This window comes from Gracilinanus agilis, chromosome 3 (assembly GCF_016433145.1).
Source record: "Gracilinanus agilis isolate LMUSP501 chromosome 3, AgileGrace, whole genome shotgun sequence".
Taxonomy (NCBI): Eukaryota; Metazoa; Chordata; class Mammalia; order Didelphimorphia; family Didelphidae; genus Gracilinanus; species Gracilinanus agilis.
In genome coordinates this window covers 252,536,937-252,549,814 of record NC_058132.1, presented here as the reverse complement: position 1 = coordinate 252,549,814, position 12,878 = coordinate 252,536,937, and the positions used below count along the sequence as shown (strand labels likewise).

General features: G+C 37.2%; 1 protein-coding gene across 1 annotated transcript in view; it reads left to right on the top strand.

Moving 5' to 3' along the window:
- LOC123242218 (myosin-IIIb-like) overlaps positions 1-12,878 on the top strand; it is a 413,600-nt gene that overhangs the window by 331,779 nt on the left and 68,943 nt on the right. Inside the window, exons 23-24 of the mRNA XM_044669803.1 lie at positions 8,098-8,144; positions 10,806-10,883. Coding sequence (XP_044525738.1) covers positions 8,098-8,144; positions 10,806-10,883 — 125 coding nt within the window. The remainder of the gene's footprint in view (positions 1-8,097; positions 8,145-10,805; positions 10,884-12,878) is intronic.

Genomic DNA, 12,878 nt, shown 5'->3' with positions numbered 1-12,878 from the left:
TTGAATTCATCTCAAGACCAAATGTGGTACATGTTTCTCTAAAGAATAGAGGATTGCAGTATAGGAAGCCTGGTGACAGGGTGTGAAAACATTCAAAGAATGTCAAAGAAGTAGTTGTGAAATGTGAGTTGTCTGCCACAGTGCCCTAACAGTCCTGCTGTTGTCTGGAAGGAAGGATCACTTCCAGATAAGTAATGATGCTCAGTATTTAGTGCCAATCTGTGAGAAGATCAAAGTATTTCCCCTTAGGTTAAGAAGGTGATATTCCTGACCAAAGGAGACATCTATAAAAGAGAGTCAACAGTGGACAATTTCCCTGGGATGGAAGCCAAACTTTATTGAAAATACTCCTGCCCAAGCTGTGGTTGCTGCCCTAAATCTAAGCTTAAAATACAATTTCAATAATAACACAATATCTGCATGTTGATAAAATGGTGATGACTTGGAGTACCCATTTTTAGCTTAGGAAGGAATAAGTTGAAAGACCTAAATTGGGATATTGGAGAATATGGATTGAATGCTTTTAATGATCTCAGGCTTCTTCTCTCAGGCTCAGAAACCTCTCTCTCTGACATAAATGTTCTCTCTATTCTCTGTTGTTTGGAACTATAAGGCTTCTGTGTTGTCTAAAGAGTCAAGATGACCCAAAAGTCAATGGATAACTTAGATAAGAAGAATGAAGGGAGTAATCAGGGAGGAAAATGTATAACTGACAAAAGAGATACTCTGGAGAATATGAAGAGCAATGTGAAAATTCAGCAGTACTCCTTACTTCAGTTAAACAACAACAAAAAAGGAAGAAAAGTAAAGAAGCCCTTTTTTCTCCCATAGGTATCACCACCCCAGGTGATACAGGATAAAGTTACCCTGAAATACATTGAAAATCATTGATAAAAATGTATTTTCAGATGCCATGTCACAGGATGGTCACCAAGAGAACAGACAGATTTTTAAATAGGGTTACTAAACAGTGTGAGAAACAATGTGGAATCAGAAAAGACTTGGGATCAAACTCTACCTTTGTAATGTCCTGGTGGTGTGACTTAGGGGAAGCTATTTAGCTATTGATTAGTGGCAGCAGATAGGAGATTCCATACAAAGAGGTCCATGATAAAATCACATATCTATACCCCCCCATGAAAAAGATAATTTGATAATTGTAAAAATTCTTGAGGAAAAATCTCATCAAGCAAGTGATAAATATTTTGGCAGGGCTGACCCTTTCATGACCCCATTTAGGGTTTTCTTGGCAAAGATCCTGGGGTGGTTTGCCATTTTCTTCTCTAGTTCATTTTACAAATGAGGAAATTGAGACAAAAATGGTTAAATGACTTGCCCTGGTTCACCTAGCTAATATGTATCTGAGCCCGAATTTGGATTCAGATCTTCACAATTCCAGGCCAGGGTTCTATCCATTGTGCCATTCAGCTGCCCTAAATCCTTTTTTGGTCCTTTTATGTATCCATTTAACTCCTTGAGCAAATTTATATTTCAGTAGAGAAAACTTTTTAATAATGCTATGCTTTCAGGTCCTGTGACTATAGAAATTGGCCGAAAATATATAGAAGAATCATCTGTATTCATACACTTTAGAATTAGGAACAACCACAGAAATTATTTAGTAAACTTCCTCATTTTACAGTGAAGAAACTAAGACTCAGAAATGTTAAGTAATTTGCCCAAGATCATCCAGGGAGCAAAGAAAAGAGACAAGATTCCCTGGTCTTTTGACACAACACCCAACATTCTTCCAACTAACATTTCTTTTCTTTTTTGAAACTATAGAAGTGGAATCCACATATGGTGCTAACACACCAAGCAGGAAGGCTTGTTCCCTTGCCAGGACTCTATCTGTAATGTAGCTTCTAAAGGCACAGTCTGAATGTTTGTGGGCTAACAGGTCTGGCTTGTAAGTGTATCTGACATACTTTGTTTCCTGGGCAAAAATCATGTTTGTTCAGCTCCAAACCAAGTGAGGTGAGGCTTTAATCTAAGTTGAACGATAGTATGAAAGAATTGGAAAGTGTCTTAGAGGTCACTTAGTTTACACTCCTAAATTTATGGATAAGGAATTTAAGGTCCACCAAGATTAAGCCATTTGCTTAGAGTCATCCAGCAAGTTAGTGGCATAACTAGGACAAGAATTCAGGTCTTTTGACTCTAAGTCTAGATCTCTTTCTTTTGTACTCTGATGCCTCTGGATCAGATACTAGCTCGGTAGAGTACTTCAGTTTCCTAAACTTCCTGGCACTGGATATTTGTAATTAGAGCAATACCAAAATGAACTGGAGTACTTGAGTAGATAGTGGGTGGACCTCACAGGAAAAAGCAAAATCTGGAAGGTCACTTTCTGGACATATTATAAAAGGAATTCTTTTTATGGCATGGGTTGTCCTTGATAGTCTTTGGGGATTACTTCCAGCACTTCAAATTCAGTGAAACTGACAGGTTTCATAGAAGATAAAAACTTTGTAAATTCAGGGAGGAAACACTACTTTGTTTCAGGATCCCAGTTTTCCAATCATGCCGTTGATTAAATCAGAGACCTCTCTTCTACCTCATATCCCCTTTCACTTCCTCACACCAAAACTTTCTTTTTTCTTTAAAATATTTTTATTTAATTAAATGTTTCCCAATTTTAATATCTATTTTATACATTTTGAGTTCCAAATTCTCACTTTCCCTTCTTCTCCCCTCTACTTCTCAAGAAAGTAAGCAATATGGTATCAATTATACTTGTAAAGTCATATGAAACATATTTCCACATCAGCCATGCTGCAGAAGAAAACACACTCACAAGAAAAAAATGAAAAGTATGATCCAATCTATACTCAAGAGTTCATCAATTCTCAGGAGAGAGATGACATTTTTCATCATGGGTCCTTTGGAATTGATTTGTGTCATTGTCTTTATTGGAGTAGCTAAATCTTTCACAGTTGATCATCATTACAATGCTGCCATTACTGTGTACAATGTTCTGATTCTGGTCACTTCACTTTACATCAGTTCATGTAAGTCTTTCCAGGTTTTTCTGATAGCAGAAACCTGCTTGTTGTTTCTTATTCCATCATAATCATGTACTACAACTTGTTCAGCCATTCTGCAATGATGGGCATCCCCTCAGTTCCCATTTCTTTGCCCCACAGAAAGAACAGCTTAAAATTTTTTTATACAAATAGGTTCTTTTTCCTTCTCTTTGATCTCTTTGGATCTAGTAGTGGTCTTACTGGGTATGCACAGTTTTATGTGTATATGTCCTTGAGCACAGTTTCAAATTGTTCTCCAGAATGGCTAGATTAGTTCTTTAAAACTCAGCAAACAGTACATTCTCACTTAAACTTTCATGGTTATTGAATGAACTTTGTTCTATTTTTCTCCTTCATTGATCTAACATGAATATAAACTCCTTTGTAAAAATCTTTAATAGAAATGTGGTAGAAAATTCTGAGCAGCATTCTTTCATAAAACAATGAGAAACAAAAAAGGGGGAAATAAATGTGAATAAAGTTTGGGGAAAAATTCAAGTAAGCAAAGTTATGACAAGGAACTTTAAGGATGAAACTAGAATGAAGATAATAAAAGAAGAAAATGGAAAAGCTCTACCAACATTTTCATAGCAAACTCATTCTCCTATTGATAATCAAGAAACCACCTTATCAGAGTTCCAAAATGTATTCCCACAGAAAGTAAAAGTGAGATGAAGGGGAAAAAATGAAGAAAATAAATGCAATAGACCAGATAGACAAGGAAGAGACTAATGATAGAAGTCACAAATTTTTGCAGGAATTGATGGGTCCATTTTTCAAGATATATGAAAGAGAAAAGAATAGCAAAGGTGTGAAAAACATATTGGATCTTATTATTACTTCCCTCCCCAAGGCAACTGAATTGATCATTAATTTATTAAATTATGAAATGAGGGCAGACACACCTAGTTCTTTGGGTACTTGATAGGAAGGCACATGATGGCAACAGGAAGTGGGGCTGCAATCACATTTAAATAATGTACAGAGGATACAGAAACAAGTAGCAAAAGGAGTACAGAGGCAGATTCTGTGGAGACAGGTGATCGATCAGATGGTAAAGGAAGCTAAAAAAACATGGGGAAGAGGCAGAATACAACACATATAACCATGGATTAGAGTTTGGAGTACTAGGAAGCATGGACCAGAGGGAGATGGAGGAGAACTCAGAAACAAGAGTTTAAGTTCTTCATTTTATAGGAATTTGTGGGACAATTCTTATCTGTACCACTTAGGGGTAAGTTCCCTAATATATCCAAATCATCTGTTAAGTTGTAGGTAAAGCTTTAAAGTTAACATATATCCACATCATCTCAAAATTACCAATACTTTTTGGTATTCTATTGTTTTTTTTTATTTTAAACCCTTAACTTCTGTGTATTGACTTATAGGTGGAAGAGTGGTAAGGGTAGGCAATGGGGGTTAAGTGACTTGCCCAGGGTCACACAGCTGGGAAGTGTCTGAGGCCAGATTTGGTATTCTAATGGTTTTTACTGCATAGATCTGGATTTTTTCTGAGATTTATATTATCATAGCGTCAAAGTTCTCTTAAAATAGTTCCTGGATATCTTCTGGAGATTCAGCAGCTATTTCTGAGATGTGAATTTCAGTTAATAGATAATAGAGTTCTTAAATTGTTGGAAGTGGCTGAGGCTAGATTTAAACCTACTCATTGCTAGGCCTGGCTAACAATCTACTGAACCCCCTTAATAATTTTTTAGAGCATAATGGGGTCCTGAGACCAAGAAATTTGAGAATCACTAATATAAATTATAATATATGTTTGGCTAGACAATCTATAGATGAGCTCTATTAGTATGTATAGTCTGAATAATATATGTATGGTCTGTATAATGTATGTATAGAATGTAGAATATGCATTAGTATGTATATCTAGAATAGCAACTGCAAATGGAAAGTGAACTGGGATCAGAACTGAAGAAGAGCTGGCTGGGTTGCCTTTGAATAATATCTCTTGCTTCTTGAGTACAAAGGCCTTTCTTATTTTTAAAAATAGTTTGTTGTTTTTATTTTTTCATTTAACAAGCATTTAAAAAATTAATCCATCCTTCTCACCTTTTCACCATTCCTCTAATCTCCAAACTCATCTTTTTAATGCCACTTTTCTTCTAGACATGCCAAATGACTGAGTCATAAAATAGTACCATCTTCAAAGATCTGGAATAGAGGATGACTCCAAAATAGAGGATAACCCCCAAAAGTCAATGGAGAGGCACATGGCAGATAGAGACAGGATATAACATATTACACATGAGGAATTATTCTGAAGGGATATGGTGGAAGGCATGAGAAATATGTACAATACAGGAGAGAAAAAAAAGTCACATAGTTTCCCTCTTGGACAATGAAAGTCCCAAGACATATTAGGTGGAGTCATTGTGGCAAACTTATGAAAAAATATTAATGAGAATCATCTAGATTTGGAAAGTATGAATAAGTTTTATTCTGTATCACTAGAGGGAATACTTATAATTTAAGATAATAGATCAATTAGAAGACTAACATATTAGCAAAAGAATACTATAAGTGGTGTGGAAATGACTTTATTTTTATAGAATTTTAGAAACAAAAGGGAATTTTAAAACATCTGATCTAATTCCCTTATTTTACAGATGAGGAAAGTAGGGCCGAGAGAGATGAATTAGAAAAGAATGTGAACCTTTATACTCTTATTTTAGATCTAGTATTCTTTTTTCACTAGACCATAGCAGCAAAGTAGCACAGTGGATAAAGTGCCAGACCGGAGTCAGAAAGTCTTCTCTGAATTTAAATCAGAGTTCTCATGCCTTTACTAGCTATGTGACTCGGGGCAAATCATTTAACCCTGTTTACCTCAGTTTCCTCATTTATAAAATGAGTTGGAGAAGGAAATGGTAAAACACTCTAGTATCTTTGCCAAGGAAACACCGAATGAAGTTATGAAGCCATGACTGAAAATAATTGACAAACAACTGCCTTTCTTAAAGGGATTGACCTGGTATCATTGAGGTATGAGTTGTCTCCTGGTATCATCGAAGTAGAAGTGGAAGGGTTCTCAAGGGCCATTTAGTTCAAACTCCCTGACTTTACACATAATGAAAAATGCCCAGACTGGTCCAACTACCATCCTGGCCAAGACCTCACTGAGAGTGTCAGATGATACTTTTTAGAATTCTACCTTGAAAGCAAATTGTTTAGATGTGCCTTTTGGTGTTTTAGGGACCACCTTCATTATGAAGTTACAGCTGAAGAAACTGATCTTAAAAAAGAGATACAAGGAAGGCAGTCATTTTGGTTTGAATTCCTTAGGCTCCTTCTGAAGGTGCCATGACAGGAAAGATTTGTGGGGAGCAAGTCAGAAGCAGAATCACAGAATTCCAATCAGTTAACATTAATAATATAACATGACATAACATAACATAATATAATATGATATAATATAATACAAATAATAAGTAAATAAAATATGATGGCAATAATAAAACAATATAGTAACAATATCATTATGTGCCAGGCATCATGCTAACACTGGGGATACAAGGAGGCAAAGGAATAATCCTTACCTTCAAGGAGTTTGCAGTCTAATAGGAAAGTCACTTAGAAGTCTTCTGTCCACCTGAATAAGCCTCTATTCTATAATAAACCATAGAATAGCCATTGAGTCATTGTTGGAATATCTCTAGTGGAAAGATTAAGGGGGAGACTTCGACTGAGTTCTCTAAGACATTTGCCTCTCTAAACCTTTTATAGGTTGCTCCTAACTTTGCCCTCTGGGGGTTAGCCAATGAAGCCTAACCCTTCTTCCTCTAAGTAACTTTTCAAGTACTTGAAGGCCACCATCATGCCACTCCTACATTTTTTATTCTCCAGGCTAAACCTCCAGAGTTTCTGTAGTTGAGCTTCCTATGTAGCATGCTCTCAAGGCCATTCTCTAATCTGTTTGCTTTTCCCTGGGCAGCTCTTTTCCCACTTAGCCTTTTTAAAATGTGGCAAATCAGATTAGGCACAATATTTTAAATATGGGCTGACCATAGCAGAAAATGAGATCATAATTACATTATTTCTGATTATTATACCTCTCTTATTGATGCTTGAAATAGCATTTACTTTTTTGGCTGCCATGTTACACTAATACATATTGAACTTGTAGTTCACTAAAACCTTCAGATCTTTTCCACAATTACTACAATTGGTATAAATATTATATGAATATTCCCTTAAATTGAGTTAATTTAAACTCATTAAAATAATAATAGCTAGCATGACTATAGCATTTTAAGTTCTGCAAAGCACCTTAACTATATTAACTCATCTTATCCTCAGAATGATCCTTGTAAAGTGGGCAATATAAGACCCCATCTTTCAAATGAGGGAATTGAGGCCCCAAGGAGTTAAATGCATTATCCAGGGTCACACTGCTAAGTAACATTGGATACAGAACTCATTTTTCAGACTACAAGTCCTGCACTCTAGACACTGTGCCATCTGCCAACTCATCTACACCTTTATAGAACCATAGAATCAAAGTTTTAATCAAATTGCTTAAAACCAATTCACCCACAGCCTCTGAACAGAATCCTTCCTTAGTCATTTAATTGAATGACTAGAGGGGGCCAATGAATGAATGAATGAATGAATGAATGTCTAGGCTGCTGAATGGAGAACTGAAATTTTCCCCATTAGAGGCATTCCTTTAGAGTAGGCCCTTGTTTCTACCTAATGCTAGAACAAAATGAAAATGTATGATTCCAGGGGTATTGAGTCATTCCATCAGCATTCACTAGCACATTAGCAGGGATGAATCAATCAGATAACTAGCTTTCACCTAGCCCAGAATGGAATCCTCAGGGATATGGATCTAGACTAGCAAATTTTGTTAGAAGAAAGAAGGAATGTAAGGGACTCAGTATCCTCCCCTGCTCAATAAACAAAGACCCTTCAAGGCAATCTCAAAACTCCTAAGTCACCCTAAGTAAGATCAGCAGTAGGAGTCCAGTCTTTTGGGAGTTTGAATATCAACTGGCCAATTCTCCAAGATGTCTTCTTCCCCACCACCATCATGAATCAGCACCAGGTCCCCAGTTCCAGCCCCTTCACTCCCTCTCCTCAATGCCTCCTCCTGCTCAACTTAGATGAGGACCTTAGTTAAGTAAAAAGCCATACAAAACCAAACACCAGCAGATTTTCCTGGTTTGGGTGCCCAATTCCATCAGGGCCCCAGTGGATCTGACCTGATTCCATTGTCTCCAACTGCCCATATTTAGAGTGAGTATTGCTCCTCAATAAAGCCGACTTGCTCGATTTTTCCTATCTTGTGTGCTTCATATTTCTTGGGTACACGGACTCTTCCTAAATCTGTATTAAAGCAAGAAACCAGAAAAGAAAGGCTCAGATTTTGACAGAAATCCTTGGGAACACCATAAATTTCAAGGGAGAGGATCTTGAAAGGTAGAGTAGTAATGAAGATATTTTACTTCCTTCATAATGTCCTTTTGAGTAGGACTTGTGCCTCATGTTCCTTCCTTGAAATTTTTTTGAGCTTGGATTGTCCAAAATATCTCTGGGGCCTCCAGAGTGCTGAGATTCTGTCTGTTCAAATAAGGATGCTGTAGGGGTGAGGAGAAGAGGGCAGAGAGAGACCTTTGGTGTTGACTCAGTCAGGTAACCTGCTTGTGGAAAGAGTTTGATGTTATCTCTACATGAAGGTTTTTGGCTTTAGGGTTAGTCCCCTGTCTCTTCCCTTTTACTCCATTAAAAAGTCAAACAAAACTGAATGTTACATTCATGCTTCAGGTGCATATTAATGCAACCAAAGACTCAAGTAGACATTAGGCCAAAAAGGCTCCTTATGAGGAATGTTACAGAAAGTTTTTTGTGGGTTGTTTTGCCCTCAATCTTGAGTTCCACATCAGTCTAAAAATATCCAAAAGCTGTTACTAAATTGGATTGGGACAGACCCAGGAGGAGTTTTAGAGATGGATTAGTTCATTTCTTTCATTTGATAGGCCTAAACCATAAAAATAGATGTCTTTCAAAGGGGAAAAATGCATTCTGTGTCAGTATATAAGCTAGCAATATAATTAGAGGCCATACTAAAGTTTGTTGTTTTTTTGAAACCCATACCTTTTGTCTTGGAATCAATACCGTGCATCGTTTCCAAGGCAGAAGAGTGGTAAGGACTAGACAATGGGAATTACGTGACTTGCCCAGGATCACACAGCCAGGAAATATCTAAGGCCAAATTTGAACCCAGGGCCTCCTGTTTCTAGGGCTAGCACTCAATCTACTGAATCACCTTGCTACCTCCCATACTAAGGTTTTATTCAAAGCAGATTTGGAGTAAAAGTGTGACTTTTCTTCAAATCAATATAGTAAGTTCCCTCTGTAATGATCCAGATTTCTTATTTAACTTTTGAAAATTTGTTTCCATTTTGATTCCTATATATGAATTTATCTTCTTATCTGATACTATTTAAGCTCTCCTTTTCCTTCCTTGGTTATTGCATGCAGTCTCCTAATTATCTTCTCAAGGTAAGAACTGTATATTTATTCCAATTGAGAAAGATTGTGGGAAAAACTCACCAAATCTCAAAAATGACTCCCTGTCATGTGGTCCATTGAGGGCATCACATGTACTGACAATGACAATATTTAGTTCAAGTTCATACTAAATGCCACCTGTTCAGAGCAGGTGGTAAACTGCCAGAGACCAAGTAAATGCTAAGATGCTTTGTGAAAACAAAGTCACTTCTTGTATTTGCTGGTTTCAAGGTCTGGATTCTGTCTGATTTGCCCAAGTTGCAATATAGCAACAAAATCTGCTTGCAGTTGATAACTAGAATTATTTTCATTCACAAATTCCTTTCAGAAGAAAGCTCCTAACTAACATAAATGGCAAGAACACATAATTAGATAATATTTTAGTCCACATTTGCCCACTGAGAGATTTGGTTCTCCATATTCAGACTGGAGAGGACATTTCTAAAATGGGAAGTTAGGCAAAGAGAGATGTGACAATTTCAGAGTTTGACTATCAAAGAAGAAAATTGATCATTTTCCCACTAGCCTCTGAGGTGGCCTGTACAGTATGCTTTTTTCTTATGGATAGAAAAAGAAATAGCAGATTCTTTCTGTACATGGAGATCTTTCCTTCTGCCCTGGAATCATGGGATGTTCCAATTAGACATATTTTAAATCCATGTGTCTTTACTAGCTAACTCAGTGAATGGAACATGGAGAATATGAATCTAACTTGGAAATTTGAAAAGAGCTTACAGAAGTGAGAACACTCCAATAAATGAATGAATGAAGATATTTCTTAAGCATTTACTATGTTTTAGACACTGTGCTAAGCACTAGAAGTGCCACTACAAGGGAGTAAGGCAATACTAATGCATAAGGAGGTTAAAGCACTTTTAAAGGAAGATGACACATAAAAAAAGAGTTTGAGTGCCACAGCATGGCTTGGGGTAGCCTGAAAGTACATAGTGGGTCAGGGGGTTTGTCAAAGCTTAGCAATCGTAACCAAGGCCCCAGAAGCAGAAGTCTGAGGTCCAGGGAGAATAGGAAAAGGCCAGAGGGCAGTTAGCATAGCTTGGAGAAGAGGGAGACAGTGATGGCTGGGGCCAAAACTGTTTATTTCATCTGCAGCTCTACTCACGGTGATGCCAACTTCAGAGACCCCTCAAATGTTTGACGATGCAGCCTTCAGGTTCAACAAAAACTCATAGATTCATCTAATATCTATTTTCTCACCACTTTATTCTGGTGTTATGTTTCTAGGTGGACACCCTAGAAGTGATGCATCATCCAGAAGAAACTACTAACATGAAGAGACAAACTGTAGCTTCGTACTTTCGGGTATGATGCCTTCTTCTTATAATAATAAAAGTAAGCCTTTGATTTATGTAGATCTGTGTTTCTGCCACTGTTTTCAAAGTACTATCACACAGAACATGCCTAAATCTGCCGGGATCTAAGCTACCTGTGACTAACTGAAGCCACTAAATCGGCTATCTCTTTAATATCCTAAGTTAAAGCCTAGTGAGTGAAAAAGTTAATACGATGGGGGAAGGTGGGTGGTTAAGTGGATTGAGGTCCTGGGTTCAATTCTGGCCTCAGATATTTCTTATTTATGTGACTCAGGACAAGTCACTTAACCCTCATTGCCTAGCCCTTCCTGCTCTTACGACTTGGAACCGATGCACAGCAGTGATTTGAAGATGGAAGATAGGGGTTTAAAAAAATAAGTTAATATGATTTCTATTGCAATTATAACCAGAGCTCAGCTTGAGCACTGAGAAAATCTGATTCAATATCTGATTTATTCTCCCAAACAGAACTGACCCGTATCAAGATCCTAGTTGGGCCCAACTAGTTCTTCCTGTGGTTTGCCGATCGTCCCTGAGTTTTCCACAAGTAGGAATGAGTTTGGCCAAAACTTGTCTCCCGAAAACCCCTATTAAAGAAAGGCTTATATATTGCATGAGAGGAGTAATTCATTAGCACTTATTAAAACATTAACACAGAGTAGTTTATAAGATTAGTTGTCATGCTAACTTCCAGCTAGATTCTGAGAAAATGAGACCTAGGAAAGAAATTTGGAGGTGGGGGAGGGAAGGTGAGCAGGGGAGAGAGTATGAGCACTGAGGGTTGCCTAGGAGGACAGACCTATATGTAATATTATACTAAGTGGCCAGATGCAGGCAGTGTAGCTTAGATGAAGCTAGGTGCCTTAGAGATGGTGATGAAGGAAACACAGACTACTAGCTTGACTTGCTTTGACATTTTGTCTATGATTAGCCTTACTCTCAGAATTTTTATTCAAAAAGATTTCACAAGGGTATTTTATGAACCATTTATCCTGATCATAGCCCTGTAAATTAGGCAGAGGATTTTTTGGGGGGGAGTGAGGAGAGGAAAATGGGGACACAAACTTATGATTTCATTTGTGGGCGTAACTCAAGTATAAAAATTCTCCCTGCCAATACAGATAGACAAATAATCTATGACATAATTTCATTTTTTATGAAATTTTATTTTATTATTTTTAATAGAAAATTTTCCATGGTTACATGATTCATATTCTCTCTCCCCACCCCACCCCCATAGCTGACACATATTTCCACTGGGTTTTACATGTGTCATTGATCAAGATCCATTTCCATATAATTGATAGTTGCATTGGTGTGGTCATTTCGTGTCTACATCCCAAATCATGTCCGCATCAACCCATGTGTTCAGACAGTTGTTTTTCTTCTGTGTTTCCACTCCTGTAGTTCTTCCTCTGAATGTGGGTATCGTTCTTTTCCATAAATCGCTCAGAATTGTCTGGGATCATTGCATTGCTGCTAGTAGAGAAGTCCATTACATTCGATTTTTACCACAGTCTATCAGCCTCTGTGTACGATGTTCTCCTGGTTCTGCTCCTTTCACTCTGCATCAATTCCTGGAGGTCATTCCAGTTCACATGGAATTCCTCCAGTTTGTATAACATAACTAGAGAGTTTCATGGACTCTGAGACATTAAGTGATGTGGCCATGGTCACCCAGCTAGTATGGGTCAGAAGAAAGGGTTATACCTAGGAATTTTTTTATCCATGGCTGGTTCTTTATGCCTTATTCCATGTTGCCCTTAATACTGATAAAGACCTAGGAACAAATTGAGTTATCCAAAATCATAGGAATAGTTTTTTTGGTTCTCAGTCTAACAGTCTAGTCATAAGCAAGGAATGAATTAACGAAAAAGTACTTATTAAGTTCTTCCTATTACTAATCATTAATCACTATAATTAATATTAATCACTAATTACTATTGGTTTACTATTGATAAAATTTTTGCCTCTAAATAAATAA